The 27,786-nt window shown below is 39.6% G+C and overlaps 4 protein-coding genes and 1 long non-coding RNA gene across 6 annotated transcripts in view; 2 read left to right on the top strand and 3 right to left on the bottom strand.

The window, feature by feature from the left end:
* LOC121369696 (protocadherin-19-like) overlaps window positions 1–6,253 on the bottom strand; it is a 46,192-nt gene extending 39,939 nt beyond the window's left edge. Inside the window, exon 1 of the mRNA XM_041494747.1 lies at window positions 6,082–6,253. The gene's annotated coding sequence lies outside the window, so the exon portion shown is untranslated. The remainder of the gene's footprint in view (window positions 1–6,081) is intronic.
* A 3,942-nt stretch (window positions 6,254–10,195) lies between these two features.
* Window positions 10,196–13,385, bottom strand: LOC121370669. Of its 2 annotated transcripts, none has more exons than XR_005957716.1 (4): window positions 13,109–13,385; window positions 10,832–10,938; window positions 10,549–10,662; window positions 10,196–10,287 (listed from the first exon to the last, which is right to left on the bottom strand). It is a non-coding gene; the product is annotated as an uncharacterized LOC121370669 (long non-coding RNA). The 2 variants fall into 2 exon arrangements; XR_005957715.1 differs by lacking the exon at window positions 13,109–13,385 and adding an exon at window positions 12,942–12,985.
* Window positions 13,386–15,318: 1,933 nt separating this feature from the next.
* Window positions 15,319–17,757, top strand: LOC121369694. Its single transcript, XM_041494746.1, has one exon. The coding sequence runs from the start codon at window positions 15,319–15,321 to the stop codon at window positions 17,755–17,757; it is 2,439 nt and encodes an 812-aa protein (XP_041350680.1).
* Window positions 17,758–17,781: 24 nt separating this feature from the next.
* Window positions 17,782–19,878, top strand: LOC121369693. The gene has a single exon (XM_041494745.1). It carries the CDS (start codon window positions 17,782–17,784, stop codon window positions 19,876–19,878), a length of 2,097 nt encoding a protein of 698 aa, XP_041350679.1.
* Window positions 19,879–22,544: 2,666 nt separating this feature from the next.
* On the bottom strand, window positions 22,545–23,846 carry LOC121369692 (uncharacterized protein F54H12.2-like). The gene has a single exon (XM_041494744.1). It carries the CDS (start codon window positions 23,844–23,846, stop codon window positions 22,545–22,547), a length of 1,302 nt encoding a protein of 433 aa, XP_041350678.1.
* Window positions 23,847–27,786: the final 3,940 nt, after the last annotated feature.

The raw sequence follows: 27,786 nt of genomic DNA, 5'->3' as shown, positions 1-27,786 counted from the left end.
GCCATATAACCGTAAATAAAACGTGTTGAGTGCGTCGTTAAATAAAACATTTCTTTCTTTCTTTTCCTGTTGTTTGACAACAGCATGTACCAATATTAGTCGTAACAAAAATAAATCTCAACTTTCACCGATATATTCTAACACTAAAATCTAACATTAAAATATACCATCATATTTAAAATGCATGAGGTAGGCATGAATTTGAGGCAAATTACCGAACACTATTTTAAGGCTTTCGTACTATGAAATTATAACGCTATAAACCTGTCATATCATAAGTTATTAAGTTATAAATTATACTTCCAGTTATCGTACTATAAATCGTACTTAAAAGATATCATATTATTTATTATATTATAAAGTTAACTGACTATAAAATTATAGAATATAGATAATGATATCGAGCTAAATAGTTATTGCCCTACAAGTCTATACTATGACATTAATGCGCTATGAAGTTATCGTCATGTGAGGTCGGTATACTCTACAGGTATTGGGGTAATATAAAAAGTTATCGTGATACAATCAACATATATAAGTAGATACATGTTTAAATATTCCCCACTGTGCATTAACTCCCCTAATGGCTTACTAAAATCATCATTTGTTCTATAAGTTTTATTTCTAAACTGCCACGATGTTGTGGTATAAGTTAACATAAAGTTATGAAATTTTAATTGAAATTAATAAGATATTCTAAGCCTTTTAAATATATTGTGATAGTACTAAAATACAGGAATAATTAATTGATATAGCTGTCAATTTAAGAGTCAAATGATGGAGGTGGCTTAATAAAAGTAGGTTACGACAAATGTTCCAACAAGGAGCTAACGTTTGACGAACTATTTCAGATCAATCAAATTGCTCCATTTTCATTTCGATCAACCGCTCCAAATTATGCGTCAAATTTACCTCACGAAATTACGCAACCTTTTCTTTTTGGACCTAATCCTACGGGACATTTTCAAATTCAATAGCACCAAACCCCCCCCTCTGCCACCCACCCACCCCAAATCCTTGGCTGTCCTGGACGGAAGAGCCGGCGCAAATCGACATTTGCGCCCATGACGGGCGTGCACTACAACAGCATGCTCTGAATGTTCACATTAAACCCTATGGCCAAGACCATGATATAATAAGTCGTAGGATCCATAAACATCGGCGTAGACACACTTTGTTTTATTACATTTCAAACTCTGCTCCACGACTGATGTACTATTATCAAAAGCAGTGGCGAATGCTGTCTTTGGGGATATTTGTATAAAATAACCCATGCTGCTATTCAGTGGAGCTCAAAGATGTAGGAAGCTGGTTTCTTCTCTCACTATCTCGACTAATGTCGAATTGTTATTTCGGTCATATATTGGACACTCAGTAACCGTAGTTGGAAATGAGCTAGAGATGTCATTAAACAAATATATCTGTTCTTATTTTCAGTAATTTGTTCCTGACACATGCTTTTAAAAAATATATATACAAGGACACAATAACATTTTGGGAATTTGGAACAGGACTCGTGTTATTAAAATATACTTTCCCCGCTTTCACTTGACGTGTTGTGGTGTTACAAAATCCTCAATTAACTTTTAATAAATTCGATGAGCCTAGTACCAGTCAAACAAATAGCGGGTGATCGCAACAAAAACGTGTGTATACTGAACTCGGATCTGATCATAGTTACCCTGGCACGGCGTGGCAAAGATTAGACTCGGTGTTAGCAAATATTTACCCTTGGTATTAATAACAGTGCTCCGTCAGATTATAAGAACAGCTAGTCCGATAAAAAATTCTATATCTGCTTTATGGAAAGAATTGGCCGCTGCAGGGATTGAAACAAGAAATGCCCAATAAAACAGATATAATCATATATTTACTGCTGGAGCTCAGTGATATTTCATTGTCATATAATTTTCAATATAATAAATTTCTTTTAATTATTAGCATATTTCAGTTTAACTCATGTATTGTGTATTATCACCCTCCAAAACCCCCCCAAAAAACCCCAAAACAACAACAACAAACCCCCCCCCAACAACAACAAAAAATAAAAACCATAAATTACGTCAGCAAATTTTAAACAATGGCTTGATCTAAAGAGAAACCCGCTGCTTCCACATAGACATAACAGCACAGACCACGGCCTTTGGTATTCCATCTTGAGCTCGGGAAAACCCGATCATGTGACCTCTCCCTCTCCACGAACACGCTCTACCAGAGACGTACACTCCACAGACGAAATATAACACATGCCCCTGTCCCATCCAAAACTATGAGCTCTCAACTCCCACTAGGATCGATCCCCGTCGGTGGGCCTATTGAACTATTTCTTGATCCAGCCAGTGCTTCACAACTGGTATAAAACAGGCCGCTGTATTCTCTCTTTGGGATGCTGCATATAAAAAGTCCTTGTTGATAATCGGACAGAGTAGCCCACTGCATGGCGAGTGCAGGTTTCCTCTTTCACGGGGCGGGACGTAGACTAGTGGTAAAGCGCTCGCTTGATATGCGGTCAGTTTGGGATCGATCCCCGTCGGTGGGCCCATTGGGCTATTTCTCTTTCCACCCAGTGCGCCACGACTGGTATATAAAAAACCGTGGTATGTGCAGTCCTGTCTGTGCGATGGTTCATATAAAAGATCCCTTGGAACACTGCAGAGAGTTTCCTCTCCAAGACTGTCAAAATTACCAACTGTTTGACATCCAATAGCCGCTGAATAATAAATCAATGTGCTTTAGTGGTGTCGTTAAACAAAACAAACTTTAACTTTTCCTCTTTCGTTATTTCTGTGATCCTTAACCCTATGTTCGACGCCATATACCCGTAATTAAAGTATGTTGTGCGTCATTAAATAAAACATTCCTTCCTTCCTTCCTTCCTTCCTTCCTCAACTCTCAAGTCTTGCAAGAACCACTCTGATTGATACTGAACATATAATAGCTGTTTGGAATTGGTTACCGTACTCTAAAATAAATGACTTGTTACTATTACTTTTGATAGTAATAAAAATTGTGTATACTCACCAATGTTTAATTATCTTTACGTGCTCTCAGTGCTTAACATCGAAACTGTTGCTCAATACCAATAAACATATATCCAATGTCAATCCCTTTAGAACAGTGACTGGACCTCTTTTGGATATAGCCACGTTAGTAAAGTTAAAAGAAAGAACAGGAAATGAGCAATCCACAAATTGTAATCAGTATTCCAAACAGCCAAGGACGTCCATGGATTATCCTAGAACACCACGGGTACTATAGTACTACCAACATTACATTATTTTTTGTCACATATCCATTTAGATCAGTAATTTCATGTTTTTCTTTCAAAGAACATGTACTTCCAACATGGACAGCAAGGATCTGTTATCACCTGTCAAATTGTGCGCACAAGTAAACTGTGTATAAAATCAATACCAGCGTTTTTCTGTGTGGAATTTCAACAGGTGCGTGGCAACGTATAGCCACAAGTGGCTGGGCGTAGCTTGGTCGCCGTGATAAGATACGGCGTAATAGATGTAGGGTAGAATTAATCTTGTCGGCCCCTGGTTTGTTCTTTATTGAGCGATATCTATTGAAGAGCGTGGTATTTTACTTTGAGTGTTTGATTTATGACTCCAGTGGACTTTTGGACCTGAGGTGGGTTTATGGAAGTCCACATCGACAAAACTGTACCCTTAATAACTGGAAATAATTATGTTTTTGTTTTGTTTTGTTTTGATTCGTTTATTCGCATCGCATTAGTGCTTCCTTGGTTTAAGGTTATCGTATAGTCCCTCCCCAACCCTTCCAACATGACTTCTAGGACAAAAAGCAGAACGAAAACAAAAACATACAAAAAACAAAAAACACAGCAAACGACCCTCACAAACAATAAAAGAAGCATTAAACCCCAATAGCAACCAACAGCGCCCCACCCCAAAAGAAAAGATCCCCCCTCAAACAACACCCCCCAACAATAACTAACAAAAATAACAAGACCAATAAAACGTTAGATAGTGCAGACATGTCAGTTAGAGCTTTGATTGAGATCAAATCATTACAACCACAACCACCATCACCACCATGGTCATCATCATCACCACCATTGTCGTCTGCATCTCCACCACGACCACATTCAGCATCATCATCACACCACGACCACCATCAACATTAATCTTGTCATAAGAAACTCAGGCAATTTCGTCATTGACAAGAGAAACAACTCAATTAAAAAGGAAAGGGATGTTTGTTTAAGGATTCTCTTGCATATTTATATATTATATTTGCGGCACCTAATGTTGGATATGAAAATGATAGAAGACTCCCAGTGTCGTCAGATTCTCCATTAATTTTCCAGCAATGAAACGTTTCTATGTATTTCCCTTTGAAAACCAAGATGGTCGTCAACAAACTCCCCTGAACATGTTGCTATATTATTTTGGGTTTTAAAAAAGTATTTTTTAATGTTTATAAAATGGTTTCTAAATAGGTTAAGGTCTTCTAATAATCTTGCACATATAAGACATTATAGCATAACACAATAGGTGGATAGTTTAAAATGACCTTCAAAACATTTGTTCAATGATGACAAAGTGCCATCATGCAGTTTCTGATTCAGTACACCCTAAATGACATAAAACCACGATAGAACATTGTATTTACCGTACGTCAAGGTATAACCCTTATTTGCCCAACTAGTACCTTTCCACACGCAGAATCACACACACACACACACACACACACACACACACACACACACACACACACACACACACACACACACACACACAGTTTGTGGTCTTATAATATGTTGGAAAATCAAATAGCCTCTCCATTAGTTGCAAGTTTGCAACTATGCATTTCTATTTGCTATTACATTTTTCGTAATTAATTCTTTAGAGCTATAAATACATGAGTACGACATTATACAACGTACAACCGTGACACAATGGTCGGTTTTATATAAAAAAAACCTTCAAAGTATAACATCTGCTGTCAGTTTTATTAATGTGCACTTGAACTAAGTTCAACAGCTCTACATGTCTCACTGCAAATTGGTTACAGACAATATATATATATGTGTATGTGTGTGTCACTGTAGAAAGTGTTATTTTCACTGTAAGAAAGCCGGAACTATTTTGCTGCTAGCATTTTAAAAATAAAGGTAAATTGCCAAAAGTTATATAATTAATAGAACATTTCATGTTTTTTGTCAAATATGATTTATATCTCATGTCGTGAAATTTGCAATCATATCACACTCGTATGTTTGCAAACCTCACGAGATGAGATATAAATCATATTTGACAAAACACATGAAATAGCCTCCATGTATTCATGTTAGCATTTACTACCAAACAGTTATATATATACGAGGTAGGGTTGCAAACGAATTACTACTCATTTTCTACACGGATTACAACTAATTTTGAGAGTAGAATGATGGAAATATATAGTAAAAAGGTCTCAATTTAGCACATTTCTCCGAATATTTCTATAATTTTTGTCCGAATTTCAGGTTTTGCTCCAGCACTGGGGGGGGGGGGGGCATGTCCCCCCCGCCTCCTGTTTCGTACGCGTGTGCACTTAGAATAGCCGCCGCTAGCCTCCGTATTAAAAAAGGAAAGAAAGAATTGTTTGTTAAAGGCACCGTTTAACGACACCCCAGCACGAAAAGTACATAGGCTATTTATTGGCTGTCAAACTATGGTAAATGCTAAACTTAAGTGAAGACACTTGGTATGGAGCAAGACGGCAAACCCGCGGCCGTGACACTGGATGCAGAACACAACAACAACAACACCCCCCCCCCCCCCAACAACACCCAACCCAAATCCCCCCACCACAAAACCCGATAAAAAAAGCTCTAACCCTCTCAACGAACCAACAAACAACAAGAAAAACAAAAAACAACCTCCATTAAAAAACCACCCCCTCTCCCACAAAAAAACCCACACAAATAAACACAAATAAGAAACAACAACAAAACAAACAAAATAACCAAATCACCCCCACACACCACCCACAAAAAAAGAAGAAAAAAAGAAGAGAAAAGAACAAAATATCTTAACAAACAAACAACACAAACAAAATCAAACCAACCTTGTTAATCGATCCCATCGCACCTCAGTCTCTACCACTGAATCAGACCTCGCTACATCTCCCTTAATAGTTTTTTAAATCACACTTTCAATCTGGACCATTACAAAATTATCACTGACGTTATTCTAACGTTGAAGTAGTTCCGACGAGTGTGTATGGCATTGTATGCCGTTGTATATTACACACATATATCTGTATGCAGTGACAGATGAAGTGTATTTTACACATATATTATACAGTGACATTTTTCCGATGAGGAAAGTCCACTCATTGATCAATATATTATGCGTTAACTATAGTGTGACTGAAAGGAAAGGTATGTATGTTAAGAGGTAAACAAACATATTTAAAAATATAATTGTTTAACAACACCCTAGATCACATTGATGTATTAATAATCGGCTAATGGATGTCAAACATTTGGTAATTTTGACAAATAGTTTTAGAGAGGAAACCCTCTACATTTATTTCCATTAGCAGCAAAGGATCTTTTATATGCACCACCCCACAGACAGGATAGCACGTACCACGGCCTTTGATATATCAGTCGTGGTGCACTGGCTGGAACGAGAAATAGCCCAAATGGCCTACCGACGGGGATCGTTCCTTGACCACCCGCGCATTAAGCGAGCGCTTTACCACTGGACTACGTCCACTATAATTGTTAGTGTCTAACGTACACATGACCTGAATTGAGAGAAGAAACCTGTTATCGTCATGTACACTATTCTTACTAACTAGCAGCAAGGCTTCTTTCCGATGCATTTTCTAGCAAACAGAATAACAGTTACCAATAGTCACTTTTGATATGTCAGTAGTGGAGCACTAGCTGAACGCGAAGAACAGAAATGGCTTTATCTATCGAGAAGGGAAATCGACCCAACTACAAATTGTTGATATTGCAAATTTACCATACTTTTAGAATGAGTGAGATATTTAACATAATTTTCAATTAATGACTAATTGCTGAGAAGACAAATTTACAGTACCTTTGCTGAGAAGACAAATACCATACTTAAATATACTAAAAGGCAAAAGTTATTGTGACACACAAAAGACAAAATAATTGATGATAAGTTTTTACTGTCGTGTATGAAACGTTATAACATGGAAATGTCCGAAGGTACAAAAACGAGCAATAGTCCATGAAAAGATCGCACCTGCCATATGCAAATGAGCCACATCACTAGAGGAGGTCCAGAGCGAAGTTCACACAGTCAGTAGCGAGTGTGACCACCTTGAGCATTGATACCGGCCTGGCACCGTCGTCTCATTGAGGCCACTAAACACTGGAGAAAGTTCCTGGGAATGCCATTCCAGATATGAGGAAGGATCAGCCATGTGTCTTGGTGAGGGGTTGTCACGGGTGGTCGGCCGCTACGGAGACGGTCCCTGACCTATGGTTGTTTTGTTGATATCGTTACTACATGTTGTTTCTGTGGACTTTGAATTGACGTGCGACGTCACGATGCGAGGTCCCAAATTCAAGCATCCCTATAACTCGCCATCTGTCATTTTCACTGAGGCGTGGCATGACGAAATTGCATCAAATAATTCACTAATGGTGTTTTTCTGACTTATGAAGGCTACACAGAGTGGCAATGATTTGCGACTGAATGTCTGGCCTTTTATGGTGAACACTGGACAGGATTTCTACCGAATATTCCATATTCCATGCACAAAGCATGCAATCTCTGCTACAACTGCTTAGTTGCATTTCGTCGAGCTGTTTCGTGCACATTTTCTCTGGTTTACATCCATAAATCCATTCACAAATTTATTACTCAAAACAATCCATGTCACAATAACTTTTGCCTTTTAGTATAGAATAAATGGGCTGTTGTTAAAACTGAAAATATAACACCGGGCCATTGCTGAAACTGCGCATTTACCATATAAACTAATAAATAACTGATATATTTTGCATGTTTGATATTTTAAAAATGAGTGGACCATTGCAGATATTCCTAACATACCATACAAGTTCAACATTCCCAGACAAATGAGTCGGCCACTGATATATTATTTAAATGAGCAAGTATTTACGGATACGGGAAATTTACCATGCTATTAGAATGAGTGAGTATTTATAGATACTGGAAATTTACCATGCTATTAAAATGAATAAGTATTTGCTAATACTGGAAATTTACCATGATATTAGAATGAGTGAGTCATTGCTGATACTGGGAATTTAACATTACTTTTAAAATGAGTGGGAAATTGCTAGTACATACTGCAAATTAGCGTATTAACATAATTTTACAACGAATAATCTATTGATAGTACGAACTATAATTTGAATCATATAATTATTATAAAACTATGTAAACAATAATTCCATGCAATTTCACACTGAGGGTAAGGAACTACGATTACTGTGAACCCTACGAAGACTTAAACATACATATAAAAATGCGCCAATCTATATAGAGGTTGAACGTGTTTGCTGAATGGCTTTATGACTCACAGGTAAACACGTGTGTAAACATACCTGATGCAAATGGTCACTTGACACGTTCTGTCAACCTAGATAACACCTTTTTTAAATAATCAAGACTTTTAAAAATGGAGTAGGGTGCGCACGCAGGGTTTGCATATGATATGGGGCTTAACTATAAATTATGGTACCCCGTCTCTGGCTGGGGGTAGGGGTTAGGAGCTTCTATTAGACAAAGGGTATCCCATTAGTTTAACTGTTAATCATTATTGCCCCTTTTGCTAACATGTGCCGCATTTCAGAAATCTCATTTAAATTATACAGTATATACTAGTATACGTGATATTAACAATTCCACTGCTGATGACTCAATCTTACACCACACACAGTAATTACGATCTAAACTGCTTAAGAATCACAATCACAAGTATCCTGGGTATTAATAACAATCAGAAGTATCCTGGGTTATTTTTAATAACAATCACAAGTATCCTTGGTATTAATAACAAACAAGCGTACCATGTCAAAGGATATGGGTTCGAACACAATCTTAGGTAGTACACTATCGTGTTTGAAAATGTATTTTTTATTGAAGTAATAATACATTCTGATTGGATATATCCCGTTTGTACGCAAATGCCCATGAATTATTAAAATATATTTTTAACTCTAGGACATCATTCGAGCAGGGTTACCTAGAATGTACAGATAGCCTATTTATCAACATACTCGTACTCTAATGGCTAGGGGAGGAATATCTTGTTTTAAAAAATATTTTCGGGGATAGCATAACCCGAACCCCAAGAAAAACTACTCAACCGTATATTTTTCTGCACACGCGACTGGTTGTAGTCTCAGTTCAATAGACCGGCCTCGGTGGCGTGGTGGTTAGGCCATCGGTCTACAGGCTGGTAGGTACTGGGTTCGGATCCCAGTCGATGCATGGGATTTTTAATCCAGATACCGACTCTAAACCCCGAGTTAGTGCTCCGCAAGGCTCAATGGGTAGGTGTAAACCACTTGCACCGACCAGTGATCCATAACTGGTTCAACAAAAGTAGTAAGGAGGCCTGTTTGGAGGCATGACCTACTTTCTCGTGACCTTGGCCTTGGTATGAGTCATATCATGACCTACTGACCTACTTTCTCGTGATGTAACTGACCTACTTTCTCGTGACATACTGACCTACTTTCTCGTGACGTAACTGACCTACTTAGACCAGACCACCGAGTGTATAAAAAGTTGCGCCATTCCGAGCTGAACCACAAACATTGCAGCTGTTAGATAACTGTATCGGACTGTCATTATTTGATTGTGAGGAAGATTCACCGAGAAAAAAAGTAAGTATGTATTATAGTTTATACATTTAACTACTATAGGGATGAGTATGAATTGGTGGTAGAAAAATAATTATACAATAAATGTGTATTTAACGATGTAAAGGTGATGCGTTTATTTTTAAGCTCAGAAATATACGAAACACATTTTAATATAAATAAAAGTTTTACCAACGTTATTTGAAGACTGAACACCATTTGTCGCACTCGACACAGCTACAAAATAATTGAAGTATACTGGAGAGAATGAAACCGTTAACAGACTCTACTTTTCCTAATCAGCCGACGATCGAATTACTATACCCAGGTTATTATTGGCCAAACATCACAACACAGTTTTATTTTATTTTTTTATTTACAGTGTATCGTGAAACTCTTGCAATGACCTGATGATCATTGCAAGAACTCGTTTTTGTTCCTGTCTGCCCCTGAAAAAGAAAAAAAAACCCATTAAATGTTGATTTTGTTTTTTAAGAGCTTAAGATATTTAACACGTAAAAAAAATAATTCTCAGTTTAATCAGTATGTCTAGTCTTTGTATAAGAGAGAGAACATACACGCAATCACTCCACCTCCTTAATGCCAGATTGAACGCACTTGAACATTAATATCAAAAGCAACATCGAAAACAAAAGAACGTAATACAATAAAGCACAGTAGGGTATAGTGTGTTTTCAGTAAATACTTACATATAGGGGGTCTTCAAAATAGACCTTAATATAGGGTTGGCGACGGTGGCGCTTGTGGTGGCGACAGGGCTGCCGGAAGCGACGATGGTGGAGGGCGTGTAGATAAACACGTCGCTGAAAATATAGGAGATACGTAAAAAACAAGAAAGAAAAAAAAGAGCATTGTTCATTATTAGCTTTAAGGCGACTGAGATTTCTTAAGAGTTGTACTGATTTTAAAGTCGTTGCAATATATAACTGAATGCAATTTTAATATTTATTTTATGTAAAACTTAACACTTACTCATCATCACTATCCATGGCGCTCGTGGTGGCGTCAGGACTGCTGGAGACGACGGTAGTGGTGACGCTTGAGGGAGCGAGAGGGGTGGGCAGGTAAATTCTTCTTCGCTGGAAATATACAAGTGATACTGTAAATCATTTAATTATTAGAGACCGTAACAATTTAGCGACGTCCATACCAATGATATATTAACGACATAAAACTTTTAGCGAGGACAGCATATATATATATATATATATATATATATATATATATATATATATATATATATATATATATATATATATATATACAGTAAAGTACGTTTAGAACGAACACGCTTATAACAAACTACCGGTTAGAACGAACTGATTGTAAAGTCCCGATTTTCTCCCCTATATATTAGTAATACATTTTAATGTATAGAACGAACTATGTATAGCGAATTAACTGTTAAAACGAACCAATTTTGTGGTCCCAAATAGTTAATTCCAGTGTAAATAAGTGTTTACATAACAACCGTGAATACCGGAAGCATTACGTATCAAACCAATCAGTGTAAAACGCTACAAAGCCGTGGGATCGACCGCACGACCGCACTAAAACAACAGCCTAAATAACTTTTGTTTGTCTGGACTTGGGAACAGGTATCAATTAAGGGATTAAGTCACTAATTATACCGGAACCGTTACGTATCAAACCAATCAGTGTTAACGGACAGCTGAGCCGTGAGATCAACCGTACTCCAAAAACAGTCTGACACGTTCAACTCAATATATATATACAATGATATTAATCAGCGGTAATTAATGGGATGGTGCCAGATGGTGTCACTCTGGAAGATTATCTCACTGCAGACGAGCAAGTTGTAATCACCGAACAGCTGACAGATGACGACATCGTTTCAGAGATTATCGGAAAATGAGACGGCCACAGTGATTCTGAACCAGAGGACGATACACAGGAGCCACCCGAACAGCCAACGCCCACAGCAGTTGAAACGCACAAGGCACTCGAGACAGTCAGACTGTGTTTTTTCAGAGCAAAGGAGATATTCGATTGCCAGTATTTGACAGCATTGCGGACATTGACTCGGCATTAGAAGTTATGCGTCCAACGCTAAGTAAACAAACCACGATTAGTGATTACGTGACGAAACGTGATTAGGTACATGTAATTCACTAAACTCTTTTGATGTGATCTTTCAGTAATGTTTTGTTGTATTTATTTATTACTTATATATTTTTTATAAATGTCTTATAATCACCAAGGCATTTTTTATTTTTTTTACTATTATATTGAGTTCAAAATTCAAAATGGCCGACTTTCGGAATAAAAATTACCAACTTCTGCAAATGTGTACAACGAACTACTGTTATAACGAATCAATGAAGCTGGTCCCTTGCAGTTCGTTATAAGCGTACTTTACTGTATATATATATATATATATATATATATATATATATATATATATATATATATATATCAAACAAGTTGATTTGTTAAGCTACAATGCAGTTTATTACTAATGAAAAGAACGGTCGATGTACATGTATTTGACGTTATGCAACGCGCACTATCTCCGGTTATCTCAAACATAATATCAGCGAAACAGCTGCTGCGCAATACATTACCAATTCTAACCAATCGGATGCCTGGTTACTTTAAATGACCTCAGTAGTGTTAAACGTACTTTCCTCCTTTTGATATCTACATATTGTATACTAATTGTTGTTGTTTGCTATAATTTGTTATTTATTTTATTTTAATTTACCGAATATTGAAGAACAGACAAAAGACAATATAATCTGTTACACTACATGTACTTTATTAGAGTTATAGTTTAGGTGGGTTTTTTTATGTTAGCGATTATGTACTTTATTTTTGCTGGTCAACCAGACTATGTTTTTTATTATTCATATATGAACATGGAAATAAAGTTATTGTATTGTATTGTATACTTATTCAATCAATCAACAGTATATTTTTGTTCACTTAATCATTGACAAACAATTGATCGACATATTGGTTGTTGCAAAGTTTGGACAATCTACGAAACAACAGAGCCTGTATTTCGTAGACGTTGAATAAAAGATAAAAAGTCTAGTAACAATTTATAAAATAATCTAACCTTAATTCATCGAACAGACGTTCGAAATCAAAATCATCGATACTGAAAAAAAAGAACGACATTTAATGTAACTGAGATTTCTTAAGAGGTGTACTGATTTTAAAATCGTTGCAATATATAAATGAATGCAATGTTAATACGTAAAAAGAAGTAAATGTAAAACTTACGTTTCAAAGGGGTCCATGGCTGTGTCCAAAGTAACGAATGACTGTTAGCAGCTGTGTTCGAAGTAATGAATGATTGTTAGCAATGAATTTATAATCGTCATACTATGATGCGAGCAATCAAGTCCCGTTAACATTCCCATATGCCATATGGCGACTTAATTACCGTGACACATTTTAAAAAAGATAACAAGAAGAACAGATGTTTCCGTTCCTCGTCGTGGGTACAGACTCGACATCGGGGGTCCCCGCCTTTGATGGTGAACGGTATCCACGGAAGAGGTGACTAAACCTTCAATGGATAAAGGCACTTTAAGTCAATGCGACACTAGATTTACCGTAACGCTCCAGAAGAACCAACAATGAACGCGGGAAAGCGCTCCTCTCCTGGGGTGGATAATGACATCATTGTCACCTATCGAGATGTTAACATACACACGCTAACGATAGTGGACAATAATTTTACAAGTAAGTGACGTTCTTTAGTAAACACCATGAAATAACAGGTGCCGGAATACAGGTACACAGCTTTAACTAATTAAATATGTTTTATTGTTAAAGGGGACATTCCCGAGTTTGCTGCATTGTATGATGTTTCCGTCTAATAAAATAGTTCAACGATTAAACTTGCGTATTAAATATATTTTCTTGTTTAGAATATCAGTGTCTGTATATTCAACGTGTTTCTGGTCGTCTTAATATTTATAAGAAGCCCTAACTGGATTTTGTCTTCAAATAATTTCGTAGGTACGAAAAAATATATTTTAGGAAATAAGATGCAATTTAATCTTGTACAAATACTAGAGCGATCTAAAACACGTTTAATATACAGCCACTAATATTTTATGCAGAGAAATATATTTGATATGTACTTATAGTCATCAAAACGGCTCTGTTAGTGTTAGTCGATAACATCTTTAAAATTGCAGCAAACTCAGGAATGTCCCTTTAAAGACCACCGTTCACCATGTCACCGCTCACCATTTCTCGTGACGTAAACGATGGAGCCAGCCACAAGACAATTAATTTGCGTATAATCATTATGACGAGCGAAAACACTGTCCTTGTTCATCTACATAATATGGAACTATTTACCTCCAAACAAGGAATTACCTTACTGTATCGTTTCGTTATGTAAATTAAATTATAATTATTGTGGTTTAATGGATAGAGCACGGCACGGCAAGGGCGAACCTAGTTCGCCTCTCAGTAGTGCAATTTTTTAAAAATAGTTTTTTCCTTCTTATATAGATCTATAGTTGTTTATTCTTTATTTGTTAGGTATACAAAACAAAATTTCACAAATATAGTAAGTAGGCCCCGACTGAATGTGAATAAAAATAATAATTGCGGTATTGAATTTCAAACAGTCACGCGTATTAACGTGTACAAGCGAAAACACTGTCTTTGTTCATCTACATAATATGAAGCTATTTACCTCCAAACAAGGAATTACCCTACCGTATCGTTTCCTTATGTAAATTAAATTAGAATTATTTCTACATACGTCTTATGGTCTAATGGATAGAACGTAAGCGCACGGCAAGGGCGAACCGACTTCGGCTCTCAGTAGTGCAATTTTTTTTTTTATAGTTTTTCCTTCTTATATAGATCTATAGTTGTTTATTCTCTATTTGTTAGGTATACAAAACAAAATATCACGAATATAGTAAGTAGGCCCCTACTGAATGTGAATTAAAAATTTGTTTTGCCGTATTGAATTTCAAACAGTCACGCGTATTAGCTTGTGTGTGTGTGTGTGTGTGCGTGTGTGTGTGTGCGTGTGTGTGTGGGTGTGGGTGGGTGCGTGCGTGCGTGTGTGTGTGTGTGCGTGCATCTATACGAAATCTTTTATACACCAAACATAGTCGTTAGCTATTGTTTTTTGAAAACTGTAAAAATATGAGATATTATGTTGTGAGAAAAAATCTATTAGGTTGAACGTTTTATTTTTTTATTAGATGGATCGATTCGTCTTGAATACGAAGGTGGATTCCTTCACGAGCAGTGACGACTTGCTTGCGTGGGCCAAACAACATGGTTTGGAGGATGACGAATACGTAAATTTAAAAATCATAGCACTAATGTGTCAGGAAATTGAGCAGTCTGAATCTACGATGGAGCAATTGGAAGAAGACACAGGGCTGCAGACTCTTCCTGGTCCCGAGATTGAAGACTTATGGTCTCCCTTAACACTCGATGAATAGGAAGAAATGGTAAAACTTTGTGACAACCATTGGAATCCATCCCATGACGAACTGGCCAAAATCTGTATTAACGACGGGGAATGGCAACCAGAAGAACCTGTGATTACCTCCAAAGAAGACGACGTTAAAAAGGGGAAAGGGCTACCGTGTTCCTTTTGCAATGACACGTTCAGAAGAATGTCTGATCTGATGAGGCATAAAATACATTGCGAACACAGACCACCGTCAACACTGCCATCGACATCATCAGAACCACCCGTCAAGCGTCAGCGTACGATCAATCAGGTGGGAGGGATCGGCTCTGCTGCTGCTGCTGCTACCTCGACTACTTCATCTACCCCCTACGTGTTTACAAAGAAAAGTGTGAGGATTCACAAGAAAACAAAGGCAGTCGACACGACGTACGAACTTAAATTTAAAGATCAGTGGAAAGGGAAAAAACTCAAACATTTACACAATGATCTACATGACATGTTTCAAGACGTTTTGGAAGAAGCTACTCTCGGTTTGGAAGGCAGAGACATTGGACGAGTGATTCTCCACCACGATGCCCTGAATTCGCCGATCGTCGTGCCCTTGCAACCCTTGGCCGAACTGAATGCTGATGTCATCCTAGGGTACATCGAAAAAGTACTACAGAGCCACGAAGATTTACCGTTGGATGCATCTTTCAACATTCAGATCGGCACCATTCAAATCCCTCGAGGAGGAAGATCTGGTACCACACTAACAGATCTCACTAGTCCGGACAATTCAATCCACCTAAAAACGTCTCTTGTGAAAATCGTGAACGACGACGATTTATGCATGTCCCGTGCGGTCGGCGTGGCATGGGCCAAAGTCATCTGTATATCAAACAAGGACTGGCAGGAGCTCGTGGGAGGTCCCTACCCAAAGACCACCCGCATCGAGTTGATTCTTCAACACAAGAAATGCGCCCAGGTATTTTACAAAGATGTTACACACAAGAAACGCCGAGAGCAGAAAAAAATGGCTCTGAAATTATGCGAACTGGCAGGTGTGCCCACCGACCGTCCATGCAGTTTGAATGACATTCCTGCCTTCGAGAACGTCCTGGGATGCCAAATTCTTGTGGTGAGTGCAGAACTGGGTAATAAATTTCTACGAGTGGGCGACCAGACGTCGCAATCGCCTAAACTGTTTCTGTACTTTGTGGAGCAGCCAAGACCACATTTTCACGCCATTGTCAACATTACTGGCTTCTTTTCGGCGTCCTACTTTTGTCAACATTGTCTAAAACCATACAATAACAAGACACACCATTCCTGTGCTTTTACCTGCATTGTGTGTCATAGCCAGAACTGTCCCGAGACCGAAGTCCAGATAACGTGCCTCCATTGTCACGTCACCTGTCGATCGCCGGAATGCTTTTGGCGACACAAACAGAAAAAAGACAAGAAGGGACATACCATCCCTTCCAAGTGTGAGAGTTTCTGGAGATGCACCATCTGCAAAAAAATGCTTAATAGAAGTGAGAGGGATCCTAAACTTCACACTTGTGGGGAATGGAAATGCCCCTGTTGGAACAGCCACGTGGATCAAGGCCATCTCTGTTATCAGCCTCCAAAAGAAATCAACGACGCCCATACCAAGGTCATCTTCTACGATTTCGAATGCCGTCAGGACGAATTGTTGCAATGCAATGAAGGTTACTCACCAATTGAAGTGTGTCCCACTTGCCCCGGAAATAACTGCCGTCATCAGGCTCGGTGTCAGCATTGCCAGCAATCGTGGTGTGGCAAACATCAACACGTACCAAACTACTTGGTGGCGCAGACGTCGTGTGAAGCGTGTAAAAACCAATCTACCACAGACACATCCAAATGCCACGCATGCGGGTCAAGATGTCCCTCTTGTAACAAACGTGACAAGAAGAAGAAACAGTACTTGAAACAACCATGTGACAATACGTGTGGATTCCGTCAAGTCATCTTTCAAGGGGACGGTGCCCACATCCAATTTGGCCAATGGTTGTTTCGAGACAACCACAAAGGTTTCACGGCTGTCGCCCACAACAACAAGGCATATGATGCCTACTTTATCCTCGAGTACATGATCGACCAGTCCATGTATCCGCAGAAAATAATCTATAATGGCTCCAAAATCATGTACTTGCAACTGGAGAGGGGGCTTAACATCAGAATCATCGACAGTTTAAATTTTCTTCCCATGAAGCTGGCTGCTTTGCCCAAGTCCTTTGGTTTAACAGAGCTCAAGAAAGGATATTTTCCGCATTACTTTAATACCAGGGGAAATCAAAACTACCACGGACCGTTTCCAGACCCTGAGACGTATGGTGTTAACTACATGTCGTCCAAGGAGAGAACAGAATTTCTGAAGTGGCATGCTGAACAACAGGGTATGTTCGACTTTCAGAGAGAAATGAAAGATTATTGTATGTCCGATGTCACTGTACTCCGATAAGCCTGCCTTAAGTTTCAAGCTCTGATGCTGGAAGCCACAGGTGAAAAGCAGATAGACCTCGACACCAAAGCTGTCAGCTACATCAATGGTATCGACCCATTTGCTCAGTACATCACCATCGCCTCGGTATGTATGGGCATCTTTCAAAGTAAATTTCTGAAAGAACACCAGCACGCCAAACTCACAGATGGTCAAAATATCATGGACTGGATGACGGTCAGAGACGACGGGTCTATCGAGGTGAAATCCGAAGTATGGTTGACGGAACAAGAATTGAGAGATCGCGGGATGACCATAGCTGAATCTGAAGTCGTTCCCAGTCCCATTGCTCAAGTACCAAGCGAGGGTTATATCAGAAAAGACCAATTCAGCAAAGTGTCATTCCAGTGGTTAGAATGGTTTCAACATAAAAATCAAAACAAATACCAGATACAGCATGCGCTCAATGGAGGGGAACATCTGGTACCAGGAACCCACTACAGACTGGATGGGTATTGTCCTAAAACAAATACGGCTTTCGAGTTTAATGGCTGCTTATGGCATGGATGTCGGCAATGTTTTCCACACAAGCGTTCTACCACCATCCACCCCAGAACCAAGCAATCGATTGAAGAACTGTATGCCGTGACCTGCCGAAAACGAGAAATACTCAAAGCCAAAGGATACAGTGTCATTGAGATCTGGGAACATCAATTCCACGACCTTCTGAAATCCAAACCAGAACTGTTACAGTTCGTGAACTCGTTGGATCTACAAGACCGACTAAACCCCAGAGATTCTTTCTTTGGAGGAAGAACCAATGCAAGCAAGCTACATTACAAAGCAAAAGAAGGAGAAGAAATCAAATACGTGGATTTCACGTCTCTGTATCCTTGGGTGAATAAGTATTGTAAATATCCAGTGGGGCATCCTCAAATCATACACACGGATTTCAAGCCATTAGATGAATACTTTGGTATCGCCAAGGTAAAAATACTACCACCACTTGGACTTTATCATCCTGTGCTACCTTATAAATCTAAGGGAAAACTCAAGTCCCCCCTGTGCAGAACCTGTGCTGACGAAGAATTACAAACATTATGTCGCCATTCAGAGGAAGAGAGAAACATCATTGGAACGTGGTGCATTCCCGAAATCATTAAAGCCACGGATCAAGGGTATCGAGTCACCAGAGTCTACGAGGTCTATCATTATCCTGAAACAACACAGTACGACCCGGCAACACGTGAAGGTGGTCTTTTTGCCAACTATATCAATACCTTCCTCAAATTAAAACAAGAAGCAAGTGGATGGCCTGTATGGTGTATCGCAGAGGAAGACAAAGACAAATACATCAGACAATATCGAGACAAAGAGGGTGTACAGCTTGACAAAGAAAATATCGTAAAGAACCCTGGACTTCGGTCTCTGGCTAAACTGTGTCTGAACAGTTTCTGGGGGAAATATGGTCAACGTCTGAATATGAAGCAGTCTGCCTTCATTCACGAAAACAATGCAGAAACGTTTTTCCAGATGTTGGCAGATCCCACCAAAGACATCGTCGATTTTCACGTGTTGACAGAGTCCATTTTGCAACTTGAATACCAACACAAATCAACCTTTATCCCAGAAGACCTGAAAACCAACATAATTCTGGCAACGTTCACTACCTCCTGGGCGAGATTGAAATTGTACAGTGTGTTGGAGAAGCTGGATGAAAATGTGTTACACTACGACACAGACTCTGTCATCTTTGTGGCCAGACCAGGAAACTATCAACCCTCTCTGGGAGATTATCTCGGAGAACTGACCGACGAACTGGATGGACAGTATATCACAGAATTTGTAAGTGGAGGTCCAAAAAGTTACGGATACAGAACATGTAGCGGTTCAGAAGTGTGCAAGGTACGAGGTTTCTCTCTGAATTATGCCAATGCACAGCTTATCCACTTTGAAGCTATCCGCGAGATGGTCTTGTCACTGACTAGAGATGGTACCCTGACCGTGACGAATCCATCTAAAATTTCAAGAGAGAAAAGAAAGAGAAAGATTTATAACAAAGTGGAAGAGAAAAAGTACAAGATCGTATACACCAAACGTGTCATTCAAGATAACTTGGACACTCTTCCTTATGGCTACTAATGTCAGTTACAAGTGTTAAATCAAACTCGGTATGAAACATCAAAGTTGGTATTTATCTCCTAAAATCAAACTCGGTATGAAACATCAAACTTGGTATTTTCCCTCCACTACATTCTCCATAAAAACATCAAATTTGGTATATCTTGTTCGAATCTTTCCGACCTCCATGTGGTGAACAAGGGGCAACAGGGACTTTTATATCTCTGGCAAACAGGAGAGAAACATAATAGAACACATTTATATGTTAGATGGCCATTGTCAGGGGCCACACTCAGGGGGCCACACTCAGGGCCACACAGGTCCATTCAGGGCCACACTCAGGGCCACGCAGGGCCACACTATAAAATAGTTGTGATTTGCACAGTAGTTTAGTTTGACAGATACATTTTGTCGCTATGGGTCGTGTCAGAAAAGATTGTCCGGTTCCAGGATGTCAGGTCAAGAATTTGTTGAGACTTCCTAACCATCTGTCTCAAGTACACCATTTGAAAAACAGAGTACCGTGGTTGAACAATAAAACATTTGAATCAGTGAAACCCATGTTACCTAAAAGTGCTATTTCGTGGAGTCCAGAAGCAGTGGTGGATCCCACACGTCCTTGGTGGGAAACACAAAGTTTGGCGCCATTTGAACCTTGTTCGAGCATGTGTGTATCAGTCCCAACGGGTGTTGGAAAGACTCAGTGGGTATACAGACTTCTGAAAAACCTGAATGGTATGTACGTCAAAGACCCTCCAAAGAAAATAATATATTGTTATGGCGTGTACCAGACACTTTACGACGAGATGGAAAAGACTGTAGCTAACCTTACGTTTCATTCGGGGTTACCTACACAGGTGGATATAGAAGACTTTGCTGATGGACAACATGGACTCATCATTTTGGATGATCTCATGCACCAAGTACTGGAACACAAAGACATAGAATTGCTGTTTACACAAGGATGTCATCACAGAAGACTGAGTGTCATATTCATTACCCAAAACATTTATGGACAGGGAAAGTCTGCAAGAACCATTGCTCTCAACACGTGGTATCTTGTTCTGTTTAAAAACGTGAGAGATACGTCGCAGATCATGACGCTGGGTCGACAGTTGTTTCCAGGATGCGCAGGTGTTTTGGTGGAAGCTTATAAGGATGCCATGAAGACCCCTTTTAACTATTTGGTGGTGGACATGTCACCTCTTGGTGATGATAAGCTGAGACTGAGAACTCGCATATTTCCCAAATGAAGACACCATCGTTTAGGTCCCAAGAGTATAAATAGCAGTCCATTTTCAAAGCCACGTCAAAATGTCTCAAGTCATCAAGGAGAACTTGTCTTTTCTTCGGTTCCTGTTGTATGGAAAATCAATGAAACAGACAAAACTACTCTTGAAACACATTACCACGGAGCAGTTGAAAACCTTGACCTTCATTATTGCCAATATATTGTATGGTGACGTTCCACTCTCCAAACAGACATTTGAAAAGTTGAAGAAACACAAAAAAGTATTACGTGTGTTGGGTGACAAGACGGTTTCTGTCAAGAAGAAGAAAAACGTGTTACGAGCTGAAATCATCGTGCTCGTGTTACAGAGTATAGCACCCTTATTAAAAACAGTATAATGCAACACGTGACAAAAAACATTCTGGTGCCTGAAGAAAAATATATACGACTATTAAAAGGACAAGTGATGGATGCCACACAACCTGAACAAATTCAAGATGGAAAAGGGAAAACACCTCCCATTGTGGCCAAACCCTTGGCTGATGTGCAAAAGAAGACAATGGACCCAAAGAAGCCAGACAAGATGCTGACCCCAAATAATTCAATAAAGATGGAATCAACCATACAGAGACAGAAGCAGCCACCGGGGATACCACAACAAAAGAACAAAAAACTATTTAAATGGAAGTCATTGTAAAGTGGAATAGAGGTCTGCTCCTTAACCCTTATCTCCACTGGCTTGAAACGGGAGCAAATAAATGATTTGAAAAATGTATTTGTTGTTATGTTGTGTTGATGTTGTAGTAAAAACAGAACGCAGTGCCATACCTCCCAACCGTCCATCGATTCGAGCGGGACTTGTGTGGGCTAGCGAAATTTTGGGGGTGTTTTTCATTTATTTCTAATTACAATCTTTGGTCTCTGTAGAGACAACTACACATATATACAAAATGGACACACATTAGGTTACATCGAGAGGCCTTAAGGGCAAAACCTATAATACACAATGTTTAAAATAAGTTAAGGCAAACTGATACACGTTGGTTTCGTTGACTCTAGTATCTGAACAAAAATAATTTTGAATGTCTCTGAGCGAGGATCCCCTCGATTTCATCATCACAAAACAAAGCAAAAAGTCCACACGAGTTGCTGTCGGCGTCTTGAAACACCCTGTCGTTGTAATAGGTGCATACACTGTTTCTCTGAAGAAAGGCTCGAAATTGTCTCTGGTAATATTCTGGAGGCTTCCCAAAACTGTCAAAGAATTCTCCATGGTTAGCACTGTCTAACCATATGACCACCCAGTGTCATCCTTTCATTGTCGAGGGTTCTGTGTTCACGATGAATCCTCGTGGAAAACGAGTCAGTCGGTACTGTGAAAGTTCATCTGCAGCATACACTCTGACGTGTCTCGTGACCGGATCGGCGTTCAGAGCACATTCCAACTGTAAAGTGTTCATGGTTCTGCATACAAGATGTTCCTGGCTCCGTCGATTTGAAGCAGAAGGTTGTCTTCTGAGTAGACCAAACAGTTGACCGTTTCTGGTAAGGCTTTTTTAAACTGTAAGTCCAGTCGTAGATTACCCCTTTTTATAAGATCCAGGTATCCGTCCTTCAAGTGGTAAGGTTCCAAGGTGAATTGATACAGAGCATAACCATTAGAGAAATCCTCTCTAGACACGTCCAGTCCTATGGATTCTCTTCCTTCGAACAGACTGTTGTAGGCCGAGATGTACTGATTGCTGCCCACGTGTAGAGGTTGAGCTGGTAGTGATTCTCCATTCACGTACAAGGCAATCGTGTCCAGATCGTACATGGCAAAATTGAATGGATTTTTGGTATAACTGCCATTGACTGCTTCGGCAGAGACCAGTGACACCACAACTTTGTTGGGACATTTATTTTGAAACAGGTGATCCCAGGTGAAACTCAGTTGTCCCTTGGGTATGGAGGCCACTTTGATGTCGCTCCTCGTGAAAGGATATTTGGCTTCCTTGTCCTGCAACGTCTTGGCGTGGGCCGTGATGATGGCCGTATTGGGTCGCACTTTGCAGACTCTGAGGTATATGTCTTCGATCTTCACTTTGTAATTGGGATTATCTTCTCCTGACATCAGATAGAAGGAAGGTCTGGTCCGGAACAGTTTGATCTGTAGATTGACGCCATTGATGAGATAACGTTTGATGTCTAAAAAGTCTTCGTATAGCGGTCCTTCCATATCCACGGTGTGACTGGTTTCACATAAAACACCTCTGTTAATAAGTCCCGAATTAATGCCTGCTACAGGATCTGAACTGTCTATATCACCAGTCGTGTTTTTGTAGTACAGTTGGGATTGCAGAGTCGATTCCTTGGCTGTGGACGTGCCATTCAGCAACACTTTGAGATAACTCTTGTAAGGATACAGATTGGTCGAGGTGGTGATAAGTTTTCCATTGAGTGTCAGATCCACTTGAGACCACAAACTCTGGAGCCATAGATTGACGGGTCCTACCTTTTCATCTTTTGTCAAGATGTTACCGTCAGCTTTGGTGATTTTAGCTCTGACGTGTAGTTTGGTGCGTTTCAGGTAGATGTAATCGATGCCTTGTCCATAAATGTTAAACTCCACAGGACTGTTTTCTGTGGTGATCTGGGATGTGGGTCTCGTGTCCTCATAATAGATTTTTTCCACAGAAGTGAATGTACGTGGAAGTTCAAAAATAGAGAATTCTTCGGCATGGGCCTCTACTTCACCTTTATTCATATAGGAAGCCATCTTACTTCTTTTTACTAAAGCGATCTGTCTTCTGCTTTTTCTGATTGCTTCTGCTCGTTGTGTCTCCTTTGCGCTTTCTTGGTGAACTGACTGGTCGCTCTGTTGCTTTCCCTTTTATACTTTTTAGAAGACGTTTCTGTTCGGCCGTGGCTTGTTCCACCACTTGCTGCGTGGGGGAGACCATGACAACATTGGGTGTCGGGGGTTTGTTCTGATCCTCTTTTTCTTTTTTCCACGTGGGATCGTAGAGTTCTAGACATCGATCCACACTGTACATGATCTGACTTTTCCCCACCACGTTGAATTTCGAAGTGAGGTTGAAGTTTGCCTTCTGCTTGCAATTTGTAGAAACGGGTCCATTTGTCTACGTTGGGAACATACAATTTGTACTGGTCTGACATGTTGCTCCTCTGAAGGTTCTATCCCAAATGATGGTGGTTTTTAACAGACATTCCTATTTATAGAGATCCTGCATATCTCCAGCGATCCGTGACCACTGATCATACAGTTTGGTTTTGCTTTCATCTGATCCAGGTGACTGTCGTCCAAAATGAAGGCTAACAAAGGGGTGTTTTGTTTCAATATACGTTTTCTAGTTCTATTCATCACGGCAGGTGTAAAAATCGACGTTTCTGTCCTGCTCCGATGTTAATACGTCTGTCCAACAACGATCGCCACCAAGGCCAACATTCATATCATTCAGTAAATTCAAAGTCATATGTTAATCGTGAATGTTCGTCATCAGTTTTAAATAAACATAATGTCTTAATACGTATTGGGGGCCATGTTTCAAAACCAAAAAGGCTGTGGTTTCACGTGTAGTGTCACCGTCACTGGTTCTGTGATGAATGAAGCTGGATTGCCATTGGCATCCTGTATATAGATGTCGATTATCTGCACATCTTCCAGTTTCAAAGGTATGTAATGATACTGTTGAAACACAAATGACCTTTCCTTTTTATTTCCCATCAAATAAATACATCTCAATAAGGGCTCTTTTTCTCCTCCCACGTGTGAACTGTGACAAATATTTGAACATACGTATACATCGCGACAGTCTGATTTCCTTGAGACTTCCCAATTCTGAATGGTGATTTCGGTGGTTGCTATGACCCACTTTTTACCCAGATATAACCTATCATACAGATTAACCCTAAAAGACCATGGTTCGTTGTCGGGAAAATAAGACGTGCTGTCTGTACTTCGAATCGTAATATACTTATCGATGGTGCTTATTGGTTTTGATCTTGGGATTTGGCAGCAAATAACCTAAGCTACTACTGAGTAGTGCTGTCCACAAGTTAGAATTTCCTCGATCAAGAGATAAGTTTATTATACACGTAATCACCACTACGTAAATGATGACGATCTGAGAGAAAAATACCGTTTCAGATTTGGCTACTCGTTTACCAAAAAATGTCCAAGTATCACCCGAATGACTTCCAGAAAGAGGTTGCGTCTCTACAGTTTCTTCCATACTAATGAAAGTCAAACAGGTGTTGAGGTCTTTTATACCATCTGATATCGAACGACGTCTGCTTCTGGAATCCACGTATTGTACTTCTTAGGCCAGTGAAGCCATTTCACCAACACTTCTTTTTTCTTGTTACGAGTTCTCTTTTTCACGATGTCTTGGATGCGGTATAACTGTTCTGGATGCTCTGTCACCTCTTGAAGTTCGGCAGCATAGAATGTCCCTTCGATGGCATCACCACTCCAATCCTTTAATTTGTACATGTCTTTACCTTGAGACCAGTATCTTTTGTCGGTGGTAAATATTTCCCCAAACCATTTCTCTTGGTATTCCCGATCGAAAGTACCACGAAGATGACTGACTCGTACTTTTTCAGCTATGTCAAAAGTAAACTTTTTCTTCTTTTTCTGGATTTTCTTTTTAGATTTGATCAAATACTGCGACAGACGGACCTCTTCTTCATTCGTTTTGTTTACACTGATGGGTGTTTGACCTATCATCCTATGTATGGTATGATTATAACTATGGACGACTTTCTCTAACACATCCATGTACTTGTAAGTAAAGTTTTTTAACATATAGCGATACAGGCACATTTTAATGGTTTTAATGACCCGTTCTGCATAACTGGCTTTGGTTTCATTGAGCGAAAACAACTGCGTTATACCGTGTGACTTTAATAATGCTTTGACCATATGGTTCTTGTACTCCGACCCCGAATCAGACTGAAACAGTTTGGGTTTTCTGAACTCTGACTTCCATAGATCTGTTAAAACGTCTGTCACGTGTTTGCCCGTTTTCGATTTGAGCGGCAGAACCCACAAGTATCTGGAGAACAGGTCAATTATCACCATGAGATATTTCACCCCATCATTATATTTAGCCAAACTGACCATGTCCATCAGGTCGGATTGCCAGTGACTGTCTAAGCCTTCCACCGTATATGTATTACGCGGAAACTTTCGCCTCACTTGATGTGTCATGGTATAGGTCTCTTGACCTTTCAACCATTTCTTAATCTGCGTTAGAGGAATTTAAATTTATCCTCTGCTTTAACGGCTTGGTACAGTTTAACAGGACCTGCATAACTACCAGGATGTTTCACATCGTAGTAAACAGATTCCAGGTACCGTTCCCATGGAGACATGGTTCTCGACTGACCGATAGATCATAAAGACATGCTATTTATAAACAACAGATTCGCAATATACAACACAAAATTTATTACTAAAACAGCAGAAATACACAAAATATATGACAAAACATAGCAAAAACATACAGGTGTTTCAAATGCGTCTGAACACATTGTTCACATAGGGACATCTCGGAGAAAGTCTGTAATGTTCCATCACCAGGTCGTCCATTCTCTGCCATTGGTAGGCTCGTAGCCCGCAACAGTAACAGACGACGGCATCGTGATCTCCCATGTAATAAAAACCCGCCTTGGCGAGTTCCCTCGGTTTCTGGTGTAACTGTATTGGCCACCACCCAAATGTCTGCATCCGCGTGTAGACGTGGTGCATTTCGGGATGATGGCAGAACAGGTAACGTCTCGAACAGCAGTCTTCTTCATCCCAGGCATCGTCTGTTTTATATTCTCGAACGGCATCTGTTTGATCCACGGCTTCTTTGATTTCACCATCTTCATTTTCATCCATATTGTCACAGGCAGCATCCGTTTGATCCACATAATAAGTACTCTTCTTCTTATCTTGTTTGGTAGCCATTCTTTTGATCGTATGTCTTTCTGGTCATTTGCAGACCAAGACGTCGTCCTCGTCGGTACTGCTGCTGCAACTAACACTGCTCGAATATCCCGATGCCATTTTCTTCGTTCCAGATAGAGTGCAACAAAACACAAAAATGTTAGAATCATAAAAAAACCACGTCTGCTCCCTAGGACAGTCGTAAAACAAATGACGTTTATACCACAAACCACTTTTTATAGCCACTGATGGCAGTCGTTCGGGTTGCAGAAGTTACACTGTAGGAATCCCATCTGATTTTGATGGTCGTCTTGCATGGCGCAGGGCACGATCGAGTTCAACTCTGGTACAAAGTCACACATGACTGCGAAACAATCTTTGAGTTTCTCCCATTGGTCCAGATGAAGAAACATTCCTATCTTCGATGGCTTGATCGCGTCAACGCACCACCACCACTGTCGAATGTCTACACCAACAATGTTGCTGTACACGCTCACGTACACGTTGGACCCAATATGACGAAACAACTTCTCCTCTTTCCTTTCTTTTAAGATTGCAATGGTGTCGTCTATCTGGCTCTTACTCGTACACAGTTCGACCCAGTGTTTAAGGGTTAGTGCAATACCTCGCTTTGTGGGTAAAGTGGCATTTTCGTCGTCAAATTTCCTGATGTGAATGGCAATGTCCCCCTTCCACAGTTTGGCCACAACGTATACGTTATTTCCAAGTTCTATCTTGCATCTCGTATCGGTATTGCTTC

This window comes from Gigantopelta aegis, chromosome 4, assembly GCF_016097555.1.
Source record: "Gigantopelta aegis isolate Gae_Host chromosome 4, Gae_host_genome, whole genome shotgun sequence".
Classification (NCBI taxonomy): domain Eukaryota; kingdom Metazoa; phylum Mollusca; class Gastropoda; order Neomphalida; family Peltospiridae; genus Gigantopelta; species Gigantopelta aegis.
This window is presented reverse-complemented; position numbering and strand designations above follow the sequence as displayed.

Coding starts and splice junctions, on each gene's coding strand:
- LOC121369693 (XM_041494745.1), top strand. CDS start 17,782: ATGCTGGAAGCCACAGGTGAAAAGCAGATAGACCTCGACACCAAAGCT.
- LOC121369692 (XM_041494744.1), bottom strand. CDS start 23,846: ATGGCTTCCTATATGAATAAAGGTGAAGTAGAGGCCCATGCCGAAGAA.
- LOC121369694 (XM_041494746.1), top strand. CDS start 15,319: ATGGTAAAACTTTGTGACAACCATTGGAATCCATCCCATGACGAACTG.